The 16,660-nt window shown below is 46.9% G+C and overlaps 1 protein-coding gene across 2 annotated transcripts in view; it reads left to right on the top strand.

Moving 5' to 3' along the window:
- MAGI3 (membrane associated guanylate kinase, WW and PDZ domain containing 3) overlaps positions 1–16,660 on the top strand; it is a 143,643-nt gene that overhangs the window by 109,662 nt on the left and 17,321 nt on the right. For both annotated transcript variants that reach the window (XM_059673614.1, XM_059673615.1), the window contains 7 exons: positions 735–792; positions 4,972–5,066; positions 6,315–6,503; positions 9,235–9,831; positions 11,006–11,037; positions 12,941–13,097; positions 15,056–15,147. In XM_059673614.1, the coding sequence (XP_059529597.1) occupies positions 735–792; positions 4,972–5,066; positions 6,315–6,503; positions 9,235–9,831; positions 11,006–11,037; positions 12,941–13,097; positions 15,056–15,147 (1,220 nt within the window). The remainder of the gene's footprint in view (positions 1–734; positions 793–4,971; positions 5,067–6,314; positions 6,504–9,234; positions 9,832–11,005; positions 11,038–12,940; positions 13,098–15,055; positions 15,148–16,660) is intronic.

Here is a 16,660-nt window from a genome sequence, read left to right as displayed (position 1 = left end):
TTTCCACACAGCTGTCTGCCATCTACCCTCTTTCTCTCCACCCTCTGATCACCACACACTTGCATTCTCCTTATTACTTTCTTCAGTTACTTCTCCAATACATCCCTAATGCCAGTGGCCACCAAAGTGTTGCTGTTCAGACTACCTTTTGGTGTACAGGAAAAAAGTGTTGGAACTTATTTTCCACAATGTTTCTTTTAGGAAAAAAGTAAACTAAGGTTCTCTACTACTTTAGAGACAGATTGGCAATCCTACATGTGATTCTGTGTGATTATCACAGACCCACCCAGAGTGCCTTACTCTCGTCCAGGGCACCGTGGGCTTTTGCAGTTGACTGTGTCCATTCCATGGATTTAGAGACCATGTTACACGGTTTTTAATCCAGACCAAATTGAAAGGTGACTTTAAAATTGTTCTGCAAAAGATAGTACCGATTGAAGATCATACAAATACATAAGCCCAAGCTAACAGTAAGAACGCAGCAGAGCTGATGAGTTTTATGTCACCTTTTCACTTTTTTAAACCAGGTAGTATGGATCGGGTCGGGTACTGTCCATGGTTTCCGGCATCGCTGGGGGTCTTGGAGCCACTCAGACTCAAACTGTTTGCTCTTGGAAAGGGAGCCCTCAGCTCTCTGCCTCCCAGAAATGTCAGTTCACTCATTGGCGAGTCCTCTCCTGTCGGTTTTGAGTCTGGCATCTCACTCCGTTCTTTTTTCTTTCCTTTTCTTACAGAACTTCCTTATGGCTGGGAAAAGATAGAGGACCCTCAGTATGGGACATACTATGTCGAGTAAGTCTGTTCCCTCGGTTCCTATTCTCCCAACTGTGCTTCCTCCGCGGTTATGCAGCCTTAGGGCATCCGCGGTGCAGACTCCATGCTCCTCCGCCAGCTCCCAGGGTTTTCCGGGAGGGGAGGTGCCCGGGGGGAGGGCCTGAGCCTCACTCACCGATGCTGGGCTTCCTGGAGTTGGTTCTGGAGGGAATCGAGAGGGAAGCTGCCGGATGATGAGTAGTTATGGGCGCTACTACAGCCTCCACTGAGAGAGGTGGACAGCGGGCTGTGGGGTGAGGGCGCAGGACGGGTGAACGCTGAGGCCTTTCTAGCACGGACGCCTTAGGGTCCGAGAACAGTGGGGAACTGTAAGGACAGCATGTTCCAGAACGCTGAAGTGTCTGATTAAAAGTGTTCTCTTTTAAGGAATGAACCAAGGAAAATGTAGTAAGGGATTTTTTTTTTGGGGGGGGGGGGGGGGAGGAATGAATGGAAGTTGCTCCTTACACAGCTGTTTTGGTTAAATTTAAACACATATGTTGGCGGGCATTCCAAGCCCCTGCCTTTGTTAGCCTGAGAAATTAAGATGGCATCAACCTCTAATTTTTCTCTCCGTTCTCCCTTTATCGAATTGTTGTTATGACCATTGGGGCTGCTTTCCTTCCAAATGCTCTCGATACAATTCTGACCTCAGGCGTCTAGTGCCAGGCAAACAACTGCATGAGAAATGTTACTGTTTCCCGGGAAACGGGAGCCTGAACCTGCTGCCTGGCAAGTGAAGGCGAAATGACATTATTACCTGGCAAAAGCAGCAAACCTGAGACCCTTCTAGCTCTATGACGGCTTATTAATTTGTTATTGCTTGTTGGCAAAAACAAATGCCACTTCCTGGTATTTGTCCTGAAAGTAAGTACCTCTGACTCCGGTTGTACTAGTAACTCTAGTGTTTATTCCAGTGTGTGTGTGTGTGTGTGTGTGTGCGTGTGTGGATTATCCTCAAGTCACTGGTCAGGGAGGTTTGTGGAAATCCTTAAAAATGTAACTTGTATCCAAAGGAAGTGACTAGCTTGACACTTAGGTCTCTAACTTCTCAATGTCAGTATTTTGGCTCCTTTGCAAGGCTGTGCTAATTGTATGTCCCTTGTGCGATTTAATGTCTTGCTGCTACTGTGATGTGAAAAGTATACAGCAGCTCTTTGGTTATGTTTTTCTAAAGCATATGTAGTGAAAATAAAGAAACAATTATTTTTTAAGTCCAGGGCATATTTGAAGGCCAACCAGGAAGATCTCGTGAGATTTTCCCCCTGGTAGCTTAGTCTATTGGGATTGGTGGGCACAACTGGAGATAATGGTCCTCATGCTCTTATCATCCATCCCAAACGCATTCGAACACGTGGTCGGGCGGTGAAAGCCCTTTGCCTGTTAGACACCCTTGGGCCCGAGGATGCGGGCGTCACTAAGCAAGGCTGTAATGTTGAAGCAACGTCAGGGCAGACCCTGGAGCGACCCGCCCGGTGGCCGCGGAGGGCCGGGTCAGAGCAGCACGACGGGATTGGCTGTGGTTGTTCCCAGAACTGGCTCGTTTCACAGGAGGGTGATTGATTGGATGAAGGAAGAGCAGGCTGTACTCGAGAGGCACGCACGTCCCCGCGGAGCCCGTGGGGCTGTGGACTGTGGCTGGGCTCCCAGATGAGTGAGGTTGGAATCTGGGCCGCAGGCCTCCCAGCCATCCGCGGCGAGTTTGCTGATGGAGGTAAAAAGCTGTTGCTTGAACGGCTACTCTTTGGCTCTCTCCGTTTGTCAAACCAGATGGCACGGAGATCGCTCTTGGCAGGAGCCTCGCCGTAGTAGCACCAACTGCGGTGGCAGTGTTTCTGTGTCGGTATTTAGTTCATTGTACGAGATTCGGAAACGGATTAATCTATTTCTGAATATGAAATTGTTCCAAAAATGTGACGGCAGGCCTTCCCAAAGAATGCCTGTATGTATTAGGAATAATGTTTTCTTATTGTTTCACATCAAATGTCTCAGTGCACTTCGGTGACAAAGTCCAAATAGACATCTGCTCTAATATCTCAGGTTCTTCCTAAAAGAATAATGGTTTTGTTTGCTGAGATGAATTTTCAAAATCCACATAGCATGCACAGACCTTTAGTGCAGATGAGATTCCGAATTATATGTAATATTTCTGATCATGCTTCTTTGCTTCCCTTGTTTAATTTTTCTGATAATCTTCCATCTCCTTTCTTACTTCACAGCTAGTTCTATGGAAAACAAAATCTGTTCCACTTAGCAATAGTGTGGATTACATAATAACTGAATGGAAAAGAGAGTGTTTTTACTTTTTTGTTTTGTGTTTGGGTGGCATTGATCTAGGTACCTACGGTGACAGGTGCAGTTACTCCCTTCACGACAATCTTAGATTCTTCTGTCAGAGAATTTTCAGGGCTCCTCATTTGCATATTTCTGGTCTCTTCTCCCACTCATTGCAAAGAGGACAAATACAAATGACTACTTGTATGTTCTAATGCCTGGGCTGAAAGTCATTCTAGCCCTAGATGACATTGGGGTGAGCCAAGGTCCTTTCTAAACAGGTTTATTTTTTTTTTAAGGGTCAGTTTCTGGTTGTTTTATTTTTTTCAAGAATACGAAAATGTCAGTATTTAATAAATAAGTGTAAAAATAGTACCTTGCCTAACACCAGATGTCTTCATTTTCTCAGAGGGTTGCAGGTAGCTCAGCTGATAAGGCGCCCCTCGTGGTAAGAGGCAGAAACATGCTTGAGTTTTAGTGACATCAGAACCCAGAGTGTCTGTCACGCAGAACTTGCCTCCGTTAGAGCTCCGAGACGAAGTAGCACATCTGTCTCAGCGTTAACACTGCGCTCGACACAGAGACACAGAGGCCTAGCCGCTCCCCCGCCTCCACCTTTAATGTCCACACGTGGCAAAGTAATCATTCAAGTGCGTGACTATTTTTGTGCAGATTCTATAAACCTCAGCCCCTCTAAAGGCAATCATAATGTGAAATTCTGTTGACGTGATATTTAATTGTTGGTGTTCACTAACGCCACTTTTAAAAAACGGGTTGCACTGGATAATGCGTATCATTTGGCTGAAATAGATCTGTGCTTTGGAAGTGCTCGAAAGTCATTCCCGTCGCTTCTGTATTAGACCCGTTGGTGATCCTGGGTATAATACACCTGGGCAGTGGTTGCATTCTTACCACGACCAGGAAACCAGTGCCCTGTCCCTCTGGATGCTTACCGACTCCTGTTGGCTGACCGCTCACCCTGTTCGTCTCCCTCCGCTCTGCTTTTCGCTGTAGACTTGTACGCTTTCCAGGAGTCCACTGTGAATGTCCCCAATTCAGCAATGCCAGTTACACTTGCGTGGTATTTACATAATCCACTTAATCATTTTATAATTATGAAAGCATTTAAGCGTGGAAGAGTTGTTCTGTGCTATCATTTGGTAAAAGCAAACCTCTTTCTTAGTTGCTGCTAAGTCGATGCAGGTGAGTCCGTGGAAAAGTCGGTAAATTTCTAGAATGCTCTGTACTTGGATTTCTTCAGAAGTGTCTTTATAGCTGCTTCAGTTTAGAGAAACGTAACACCCTCCTGCTATTAAAAAATTAATCCATTACCAGACAGCTCTGATGGCATCCGTTTGAGGGCTTCTCCTGCAGTCTGAAGCTGCCGTTGGCTATTTGGGGTGCGTTGATGAAGAAGCTGAGTGCCTGCCTCCACAGCTGGGACTGCTAGGCACCTTCTCCAACTTTCCTTTGTTACAAAAGCCCTCCCGCTGTGGCCTGTCAGCTCCTGTGCGCCCCATGCCTGAAGGGACCCATTTGTCCCTTACGCCATGCTAACAGAATGGTCTGATAGTCTCTTTTAAAATAATGCAACTCACCCTAACCGGTTTGGCTCAGTGGATAGAGCGTCGGCCTGCAGACTGAAGGGTCCCGGGTTCGATTCCAGTCAAGGGCATGTAACTTGGCTGCAGACACATCCCCAGTAGGGGGTGTGCAGGAGGCAGCTGATTGATGTTTCTCTCTCACCGATGTTTCTAACTCTCTATCCCTCTCCCTTCCTCTCTGTAAAAAAAAAAAATCAATAAAATATATTAAAAATAAAATAAAATAATGTAACTCTTCCATCTTAAACTGAAATGCCTATTGTCTTTTCTCCATTTACAGCCACCTTAACCAGAAAACCCAGTTTGAGAACCCAGTGGAGGAAGCCAAGAGGAAAAAGCAGTCAGGGCAGGCTGATACGGGGCCTTCCAAACCAGGTAGAGGTCTTTCCTGACCGTGACATTCATATACTGAACGAACGGGAAGCGACTGAGCCTTTTGTAGTTGGGGCTCTCACATTCAACAGAGAACGTCTAATTTTTGTTGCTGTAAAAACAGGACTAATCGTAATAAAGCAGCAGAGGGTTTGCGGCCGCTGAGAGTTTCTCGTGCTGCTTATACAGAAAGTGTGAAATGGTTGGGAGCAGGGACTGAAGCCCTTGCTATGGGTTTGAGGCTCTGAGGTGAAGATCGAATTGTTTCGTAAAGTTTAAGGCCAGGCAGTGTCAGATCTCTCATTCATTGTGTCTCCCAAGCTAATTGCTTAGGTCTGATATCAGAACCCATTCAGGATCCCTCATTAACTGATATGAACAAATACTAAAGAAAGTCACCATATTACCTGCCTCTCAAATGGGAAGGTGTTAATAATACTAGGATCATGTGGGGACATTTTTAAACAATAGATCCTGAGAATTTGGGGAGCCTCACCCACGTGTATTTTGAAAACGCTGCCCAGAAATTTCTCACATTCTATCCACCCCTCCCCATTTCCTCCCTCTGACATTAGTAGCCCTAGTAACGGCCTTTGTGGTCATACTGTGTGAGGTTGAGTAGCTCCCCACCTGTTGCCCATGAGAGAAACATTCTTTCTTATAGCTGCTCCTCGTCCCCTCCCTTAAGTTTAGCCAAATATTCAGCCAAATATTTTCAGTTTAACCAATATTTTTGAGCACCTACCATATGCCCGGTGCTTTGCTAGGCGTGTGGTATTCCAAACCGATTGGGGGCGGGGAAGGGCGGGGAGCGATTAGGGGTAAAACGCGTCTTGCTCTCAAGAGCTCACAGCGGTGCGTACCAAGTGGAGTGGATGCAGAGTTCGTGTCCCTGACTTTCAGGAGCTTAATACTAAGCTGTCCCTCCCATTTTGACTCCAGATAAGGGAGTCTTTGGGGTGAGAGGAAATAAGTACAAGCAAGGAGGAGGAAAAGCAGGTGCTCTTACCTTTCAAATAACATGGAAGAACCTTAGAGAAGAGTAAGGACACTCGCTGAGTTTTATTTTTCAGTGATTCAGTTTATGAATTTAAATTCTAACTGTTCTATTACATTAGAGTCCCTCTAACTTTTTTCTTTCTCTGTGGTTCGTTATATTTAAATTATATAGACGACCTTGAATATTGCCTTCAAGGGCCCTGTTCATTGTAGGGATTTTTGTTCTCAAACCCATTTCCCATTTTCGCACAGACACAGAAAAGTCCCACTTCACGCGGGATCCGTCCCAGCTTAAAGGCGTCCTGGTCCGGGCGTCCTTGAAAAAAAGCATAATGGGCTTCGGTTTTACCATCATCGGAGGGGACAGGCCGGACGAGTTCCTGCAGGTGAAGAATGTGCTGAAAGACGGCCCCGCCGCTCAGGACGGGAACATTGCACCAGGTGAGCGATTTAATAAACGTGAGCGTGTGCGTCCTGGATACTATACACCATCGCCATTAGCCTCTGCGGCAGCGCCCCGGGCTCAAGCATGTTTAAATTTCTGTAGCAGAAATGTACGAGTAAGCCCTGGTTCAGTTGGTTGGGCATCGTCCCGTGCACGGAAAGGTTGCTGGTTCTATTCCCCGTCAGGGCACATGCCCGAGTAGTAGGCTCGATCCAAGGTAGGAGGTGTGCAGGAGACAACCCGAATGTTTGCTCTCACATTGATCTCTCTCTCTCTCTCTCTCTCTCTCTCTCTCTCTCTCTCTCTCTCTCTCTCTCTTTCTCTTTCCCACTGCCTTTCCCTCCCTCTAAAAATAAAAAATAAAAAAATAAAACTAAATATTTTTAAAATGTATGAATAAGTAGATAATTCTATAAAAAACATCAATATTATTATATATAATTTTATAGAGAGAGAACTAAATAATACAACTGAAGACTTCTGTGTTAAAATAGTTTATCCTTTAAGTGCATACTAGTTTTACTTTTTTTTATTTTTATTTTATTGATTTGAGAGAGAGAGAGAGAGAGAGAGAGAGAGAGAGAGAGAGAGAAACATCAATCTGTTGTTCCGACCATTCATGCATTCAGTGGTTGATTCTTGGATGTGCCCTGACAGGGATCTACCCCAACCTGGGCGTATCGGGACAGCACTCTAACCAACGGAGCGACCTGGCCCAGCCAAAGTGCATACTAGCTTTGAGGGAGGGCCGTCTTTGCAAATAACTGGAAACTTAGAAGAAATGCATTACTTTTTTAATAGTCTGTATAATTTTGAAATAACCCTTTGGCTGGACTAAACTAAAGATTTATGAACCATCTCAGAAAACTATTTGATTGTTTTGTTTTCTTCGATCATGTGGGGTATTTTTGGAGCTACCTAACAATGACCTATAACCTGTTTTGAAAAATGATCCATTGTGATGTTTAGAGTAACGCCGCACAAATGGTTACGTTCCGAGTTTTCTCCCAGGTTGTCTTGTTTGCTTGTTTGCTTGGTCTCACTGGTTGGGAATAAAGCTGAGCAGCTCTGTGAAAAATGATAGACGTGGATATTGCCATTGCTACAGAGCTGCATGAATTTGTGTTTAATAGCTTTTCTAACTTCTTCATTTCTAGAAAGTTTTCTGTGGCTGACAGTGTCTGTGGCAGAGGGGATTCAGGACTAGTTACAGACTATGAGGGAGGCTCAAACACATTTTTCCAGAAGGGTTTAGTTTCCCACTGAGTTTGCTTCCCATACTGTTGACTAGACTTTTCTAATCCTCTGTTAGTTCACACACCATGTAGGCTGCTCATGGACAGCTCCCGCCGCCATAGTTCTTTTCATGGTGGATGTTGGCTTATTTCCAATTAGGATAGGGGATCTCTCAAACTATTCCTTCCCATTTAGGTGATAGAGACTCAAAACATGAAACTTACAATAATCAAAAGTTGTATTTGTAAAGAAAATTATTTTTAGCTCTCCTCTATTACTTTATAAAATAAACTCTAGAGATTAAAATGAATAATAAGGGGTTTTTTTTTAGTTCTCAATTTTAACTTTTTGGACATTTTGTCCATGAAGTGGACATTGTATATGCTGTTGGGATTTCATAATATTCAGATTTGTCTAAATTTATCTAACTTGCACAGCAATATAATACTTCCATGAAAATTCTGGGATTTTTAACTAGGGGAGGAAAAGTCAAAACTTTGTTTCTAATTAGTCTAATTTCTGTATCTTCTTAGATTATGGGCAAATTTCCACAGACTAATGTTTTTTAATACCATTCATGTTGATTTTTTTTAAAATATGTTTTCATTGATTTCAGGGAGAGGAAGGGGGAGAGAGAGAGAGAGAGAGAGAGAGAGAATATGAATGAATATCATTGATTGGCTGCCTCCTGCACGCCCCGGACCTGGGATGGAGCCCACAATCCATGCAGGAGCCTGACCAGGAGTCAACCTTTCAGTGCCTGGGAAACACCCAACCAACCAAGCCACACTGGCCAAGGCTGGCCATAACCTTTTAAATAGTCATATTCAAAAAAATAAAAGCAGCAAACAGATAAGACAGTCGAGCACACGTTTTAAAACTTAAGGCTGCATCAAAAACACACAGCTGATGAATGTCAAGTGGCAGTGGTCATAATAATGCAAAATCAGGGAAGCAAAACCAACTTTTCAGGATTAATTTAGCTGACTTTTCAGTGTTTCTTTTAATATGTTCTCTGCTTCTGTTGACTGTTTTTGTGGCTTGCTTCTCCTTGTGACATCAGAATGACAGCAAATTGAAACTCTAGAAAAAGAAAAACACTAAAATACATTCATAACTACATTAGTCTAATCTTTCGCCCTACATTATGAATTTTAATGACATCTTAATGGCTTCTTAAAAGTCGAGAAACAAGGCAGTGTTTAAGGATGATCTGTTGGTACAAGTAGTCAGTGGAGTACTTGCTCCCCGTCTGTGTACCGAACACCCACTACAACGCACCGAGCCTGTGTGGCCACGTGGGTGGGACTCGGAGGACATGCTAACAATGACAGTGTGAATTTGCAGTTATTCTCAGCATGCTTCCCTTGAGAGTGAGGTCATAAGCCTTTGCTGCAAAGATAATGAAGATTTATACATTTGTCTCCCCCAACAATAAAAACGAACTTACTTGGTGGTTGCAGTATTTCTAACACGATTATCTTCTACCAGGCGACGTTATTGTCGACATCAATGGCAGCTGCGTCCTGGGCCACACCCACGCAGATGTGGTCCAGATGTTCCAGCTGGTGCCCGTCAGTCAGTACGTAAACCTCACCTTGTGTCGCGGTTACCCGCTCCCGGACGACAACGAAGACCCTGCCGTGGACATGGTTGCTGCTACTCCCGTCATCAACGGACAGTCACTGACCAAGGGCGAGAACACCCAGGATTTTAAGTCGGGGGCGATGGCTCTGGACCAGAATGGAAAACCGGGACAGGTCCTGGTCGGTGACCGTCTCAACGGGCCATCGGACGCGAGCGAGCAGCGAGCGTCCATGGCATCCTCGGCCGGCTCCCAGCCCGAACTCGTGACTGTCCCTCTGATCAAGGGCCCTAAGGGCTTTGGGTTTGCCATTGCCGACAGCCCCACCGGCCAGAAGGTGAAGATGATCCTGGACAGCCAGTGGTGCCCGGGCCTCCAGAAGGGGGACGTCATTAAGGAAATCTACCACCAGAACGTGCAGAACTTGACGCACCTCCAGGTGGTCGAGGTGCTGAAGCAGTTCCCAGTGGGCGCCGACGTGCCCCTGCTCATCCTGCGAGGAGGTGAGTGCAGCGCGGCCGCCGACGTCGCTGCTCACGCCTGCGCCTCTGTTCCTTGTCCTTCCTGCAGCGCAGAAGGTCTTCTCCCTGTATCTCAGCTGGGCCTTCGTGGGCATGTTCCGGAAGGTTCTGTCTGACTGCTTCCGTAAGCAGTACCCTCTGCAGCAGATTCTTTAGTTATTAATGGTTTCCCTCCTGTCCATGATGGATTCCCTTCCCTCTCTATTTGTTTAAAACTCGGATTTACGGCTTTAATGAGAGGGGAGAGCCACCCCATGCAGTCGTGTTTGCTACTTCACGTGAAATAGATCCTCTTCCTTTTGTTTTCTCTGTGAATGACAACAGGGGAAATTGACTCTCTCCAGCCCCGGTGCTCGGCCTGGCCCTCGGTGACGTGCAGGGATGCTGGAGCCGGCGGCTCGCAGTGACCGAGCGGAGGGTCAGGCAGTGCGCTCATCCGTTCCGTAGGAACAGTCACGATAGCTTGCTTCCACCTTAAGCTTGAGTCTCTATCCTTAAAGGTTCATTAAACCCCACAGTGCTCACGTGAGAGAAATAAAGTTTTTATTTTCCGAGGTCCCCAGCCGACAGGGACTGCTCCGGGCGATTATACGTCCCGTTCCCATGTTAACGGGCTTCCTTAAATCCACACCCGAGCGTGGCTGGTGCCCGGAAGAATAAAATCTGGCCTCCACGCTTCTCTCTCTCTGGCTTTTAGTGTTCATTTTTGAGGCACGTGAGAAGTGTAGCTGCATTGGGCGTTCCCCCCCCCTTATTCTCATTTCTCGAACGAATTTGTTTCTTCTCTGGGTGGTGAGGCAGAAGGTGCTGAGGGTTCGGGGAGAGCCTCTCTGCTAGGGCAGGCGGGTCCCCGGTCTCGGCGGACGCAGCAGACCAGCGTTGGGCGCAGTCGGGACGCCACTTGCTGCCTTGAAGTTGTGCTACTCTCTCTGAACTTTGGTTACCTCGTTGTAAAACGGTAGTGGCATTTATGCCTCAGGATTGTCACAGAGATGAAATGAGGTCGTCTGTGTGCCTTGCCTGGCACGTAGGAGGCACCAGACAGAACCGCCCGGCCCGCACCGTCGCAGCCAGATCATCCTGCACCTTAACTGCATGTGTGACCTGGACATGCTTCCTCTGTTTTTAAAACTCAGCTTGTGTGTTTGTTTTTAAGGTCCTCCTTCACCCACGAAAACTGCCAAAATGGTGAGTACACGGGGCCCTCGAACGCTCCTTCCCAGCACACAGCCCACCCCCTCTGCAAGGACCGCCCCCTGCTGGTGCCTGCCGGGGGGGGGGGGGGGGGGGGGGGGGCGAAGACAGGAGAAGTCGGGGTGGGTCACCCTGCCGGGCTGTGTCAAACCCTCGGGGAAGCAGGGAATCAGAAGGCGGCCCGCAGAGAGCGGTGTTCTCGGGGTTCAGTGCGTGTATGGAGGGACGCGAGCGGCCCGGACAGCAGTCCCTGCCCCCCAGCAGGGCAGCGCGGGCACAGTGCCTGCTCAGGGCCCTCCCTGCCTGGAGAGGAGCTCACGGAGGGCCGTGGACACTCGCCTCCTCTCCCTGTGCCCAGAGGGAAGACGTGGCTGCCTCGCCCAGTCTCATGGGGGCTGTGAACGCCCACATGCAGGTGACCTCGCATGGAGGACTGAGCGAGACTCTCTAGGGAACTGTGGTCCCCTGTGCTCAGGCCACTTGTTGTCAAAGTGACAGGCTGTCAGCCTGGAACAGTGTTTCCTCAGCATCCCCCTGGGTCGCCGAGGAGCCGCCTGAAGGACCCGTGTAGAGAACGAGACCTATAAAGGAGGCACCGAATAATGCTGCAGACACCGGGTCAGGCGCACCGTGTGGCCGCTCACTTGCAGCGCGAGTGTAGCCGCGATTGCGTGGATGTGGACGCACAGACACTTCATTGTGAATCTGCATTCGTTTTCGTTCGCTTGCGGTGGAGTCTGTCCTCTCACGAGGGAGAGGTGGTCGTGCTGACCCGTAAACCAGGGGCTGGTAAAGGACAGGCCATCGGAGGTGAAAGGGGTGGATCTTCCCTCACCCAGCCTGCTGTTCTGTGGGTCCAAAGGAAAGGAGCTCTGCCCTTTTACAGACTGTACCACGCGGGCCCGGTGTGCTCGGAACTCGTTTTTTCCTGTTCAGTTAAAATTGCACTGTCGTTTCCTGCATTCTCTGGTTCCTCCAGGAATCATTGGCCACCCCTGTGCTTCTGTGTCTGCTTCATAATGGATGCTGGTGCAGCACGATGACCCTAACGCTTCAGAGCTGAGGGAGGTCTCCAGTGACCCCACTGCTCGGACAGAATCCCAGGGCGCCTGGGGGAGCGCGGGGAGGGCTGTCCGCACCTCCCCCGCCATCTGCCTGGTCTGGGTCAATGAAGGGTCCCTCTCCTTGCAGAGCAGGCCCCGCACTGCCCCCTGACAGACGGGGCCCCTGCAGCCTGCCAGGGTGGATGATTTCACCTCCCACCCGCTCTCCTCACAGTAATTCAGGACACACTGTTCTCAGAACCATACTTATTGCTTAGGCTGCTCATGGGGCTTCATTTTTAGGATGTTGTTAAAGAGCTCATTTCACTTGGCTATTATTTAGCGCAAGTTCCGTCTGAATGGGGGAGCGTGGAACTGTCCTCCTCCAGTTCCCCCGTCTGCTGGCCTGGCAGGGGCGCATCTCTGCTCCGACGCTTGAATCGGCCACGGAGGTTCCCACAGAGCCGTCTTCCCCGCGGAGTTAGTTAGCACTTCCTGTCCAGTCGCTTAGAAAGAATATCATCCTCAACGTCGTCCCTGGGCACTGGGTCCAGTGAGTGGGGTGGGGAGTTTCTCGAGAATTTTCTGTGTCCCTCCTGCTTCCCTGCCTCCGGTCTCCCTTCCTCTCCAGGCAGCGTGTGTCCGGGTGCAGGACAGGGCAGGAGGGCTCGGCCAGGGCTACCTGAGGCCTCGCTGTTGACATCCCTGCGGGCCTTTTCTAATGGTAGTGAACTGTGTCGACCGGCCCCTCGACAACCACCATCAGTTGACATACCCGGTTTAGACAACCGTTTTACGAACTCATCAACCATCTGGCTGTTTAGAATACTAAGTAAAGCCCTTCTCCATTTCAGAAAACGGATAAAAAGGAACATTCAGGAAGCTCGGAGGCCGTGAATGAGCCCGTGCCGCAGCCTCTGCCTTTCCCACCCAGCATCGTCCGGTCCGGGTCCCCCAAGCTGGACCCCTCGGAGGTCTACCTGAAGTCCAAGACTTTATATGAAGATAAACGTAAGTGGTTGTGGGATGTCTCAGGAGAGCATGCGACAAAATCAATGTGAAATTTTTTTTAAAACCGGGACCTACCATCTTTCAAAACCATGTCGAAAAGTCATTTCTTCATTCCATCCTAATATGACTCTGGGCTTCTTCCATTCACATTCAACATGCATTCATTCATTTTCTTTTTCAAAACCACATATTAAGTGCCTACTATCTACCCAACATCAAAGTAATGGGAATACAGAGATAAATAAATAGGTTACGTAGGCCCTGCACCCGAAAAGATGGCGCCACTCTGAGCGCTGGAGTTGGTCAGAGGCCTGAGGGGAGCCGGCGATGGTTTTGACCGTAGGGATGATGCTACTGGACTGTGTCTGAGAAAGACGTTGTGGCTGGGGTGTGGGGGGTGCCATCTGAGGAGGAACCCGGGAGCTCGCCCTGCGGAGTCCCGCTGAGAGATGCGGGAGAGCATAAGGCAGAAATTCAGGTCCATCCTCGTTTACTTACTAATGCTAACCTCTTCCGCAGTGAAATTGCAGATTGAAGTAGGTTTGCTTTTTTAATGTATTTGTTTTTAGGAAAAAGGTCTAAATCTACCTTGGAAAAGATGTACGTAGATGGAAATGTTATATATAATTAATTCCATACTTATTTCACCAAGTGTAGATGTTCATGGTGATTGTGCCAGGCCATATTCAAGAAGAGGAAAACCAGGCATAAGCACCGCGAAGCAGTAATTTAAATTAGTGTGACTATGGAGAATCCCTGCGCTCAGATCCCCACTCATGGCCTGACCCAGTCTTGGACTTGATAGAAACTAGTCAGCCCCTTGGGGCCTCACCCACACAACAGATGAGTTGGGCACATGAGGCCTTTTATCTCTAAAGTTCTAGGATTCTGATAGCAAGGATTTCTCAGAAGAGATCGCTTCTAAGGAACATTGTCAGGAATGACTATACGGTAGCTCACTTTTGAAAGCACTCCCTGACATGTCTCTCTTTTCCCTTCCTGGCAAATGCTTCCTACTTATAAGTAACATTCATGCTTTCGCAGAGATAAAATTTTAGTCATGCAGTAGCTGTTCCTGACTTACTGTTCGGATGACTACCCGCTTTGGGGTTAAGAGCCAGACCATGGAAACCAAGCTGAGTTTAAACCTCAGCTCTGCCATTTCCCTCCGTGTGATGCTGGGTCCTCAGTTTCCCCAGCTAGAAAATGGGGCCAATGATGGTGTTAACCGTTACTTACTTTTAAAATAATATTTTGCAAAATTAGGCTAAGTCAGCAGTTCATGTGGAATGCTTTTCTGAAACCAAAGCATTAGGTTAGGAGCAGAACTAAGACATTTTACGGACTCTCTTTTTCCAGGATTGGCCCCAGTGTTAATTTAGGTAATTGACACTATCAAATATCACACTTAAGTCGGTAATTTTTAATTTGATATTGTAATGCTGATTTGAAGGCATGAGGAGTTAATGGCAGTGTTAGCACTGAGCACATGAATGTGAGGGTAAATCTTTTTTTATATTTTTCTTAATTGATTTCAGAGAGGAAGGGAGAGGGAGAGAGAGAAACATCAACGATGAGAATCATGGATCGGCTGCCTCCTGCACGCCCCACACTGGGGATCGAGCCCGCAACCGGGGCATGTGCCCTGACTGGGAATCAAACCGTGACCTCCTGGTTCATAGGTCACTGCTCAACCCTGAGCCACGCCGGCCAGGCATAAGGGTAAATCTTGATACAAAGTTTTGTTTGGAACTCAAAGCAAAGATTTACAATTGAATTATTATTTTTTTGTGGTGTTTTACTCGGGTAAATGTTTGCATCTCAGAACATTCTAAGGATGTAGTTTATTGAACTCTATAACACTCTCCTACTAAATACTGAACTTAATTTCATTTTACTCCTTTTAACATAAGCCACAGTATTTATTTATGTATTTAATATCTTCTGGTTTTCCTTAGCGCCAAACACCAAAGACTTGGATGTTTTTCTCCGGAAACAGGAATCGGGGTTCGGCTTCCGGGTGCTGGGAGGAGACGGCCCTGACCAAGCTGTGAGTGTGAATCCTGGGGACACGGCTGCTCCTGGGACAGCCGTTAAGTGGCAGTTTGGTAGAAGAGGGTGTTTTTGTCGTTTTCTGTTTTGTTTTTTGTTTTTCTAAAGATTTTGTTTTCTCTGTCAGTTTCGTTAACATGAGAAGAATTGCATTTCTATTAAGTGTCGTAGTCCCTCCTTAATTTGGTGCAGCTAAAGCTGGAGGTGAAAACTGGATATGTTGGCTGTCAATTAGACAGGAATTAATTTCTCTATGTGCCTAGGGCTTATTTAAAACCCTTTCCTTCCTTTTGCCTTCATTAAAGAGATCTTAAGGCATTTTCCTTTTCTAAGAAACCTGTAATTCAAAATCCTATTTACCATGGTCACTCTATCTTCCGAATGTTCCGCCAACAGTTGGCACGAGCCATGAATATTATGTCACCTCATCCGTATTACTCGCCTTATTATTAATGGGTTGACATTTTTATGCTCAGAAATTTGCCATTTCATTTGTTACCTATGAAACCAGAAAGATATAAAATAATGAATGTTTCTGTCCAGGAAGCATGAGGGTTATGTTTTGCAAAGCATTTAAAATCCAGAATTTTATTAATACGCGATTCTGGTGTAAAATTAAAGAGCAAACGTGGTGGGTATCATTCTTAAGTTCTGCCCTTAGTTTGAATGACAGAGAAGTAATGTGCTTCTTTAGAATTTAAGAATGTATTGAAGTGGGTTTTTGTCTAATATCAAGAAAGACTGAATTATGATGATGCTTGGAAGTTAGGTGAGAACAATAATCTTTTCAAATGACAGGCTTTCTTCTGTTTCTGAATAGAACATTTGATTGCTGTCGTATAAATGTGTCCTAGTGAGTCCTATCGGTTACAGTTAATACAGTTTCCCCTATGTAGGCCAGGCATAGGAACCTTCATTATTTCTGATGATATAGTTCTGTTTGAGCCCGGCTGGTGTGGCTCAATGGTTGAGCATCGACAAATGAACCAAGAGGTACCGGTTAGATTCCTGGTCAGGGCACATGCCGGGGCTGCTGACTTGATCCCCACTAGGGGGCGTGCAGGAGGCAGCTAATCAATGTTTCTCTCTCATCTTTGATGTTTCTCTCTCCCTTCCTCTCTCTAAAATCAACAAAAATATATTTTTTTAAAAAGAGAGAGTTTTGTTGGATTACTTCCTGTTTTGTTGGCACTCATAGTGGTCATTTAGACATTTTCAAAATTTATCTCAAACAACTTGGAAGAAACCTTTCTCTTCAGTGTCAGGATTTGGCAGCTCTGAAGTTAGCCCCAGCACTGGGGCCTGCCTAATTGCAGGACTTTAACGGCAGCCAGCGGAATGACCTAGACACGCTCACCTGGAAGCCGCTGTACCTTAGCCACTCTGTCCCCTAAAAATAGTCACTGCTTTGAGATTTAGGAACCAGAAATGCTTCTGTTTGATGTACTGGACTTGGACTGATAGCGGTATGCGACGGCAGCGGCGTGAGAATTACCCAGCTGCTGTGAACA

This window comes from Myotis daubentonii, chromosome 18 (genome assembly GCF_963259705.1).
Source record: "Myotis daubentonii chromosome 18, mMyoDau2.1, whole genome shotgun sequence".
NCBI lineage: Eukaryota > Metazoa > Chordata > Mammalia > Chiroptera > Vespertilionidae > Myotis > Myotis daubentonii.
The sequence above is the reverse complement of the archived record's forward strand: the minus strand, read 5'-3'. Positions and strand labels throughout refer to the sequence as shown.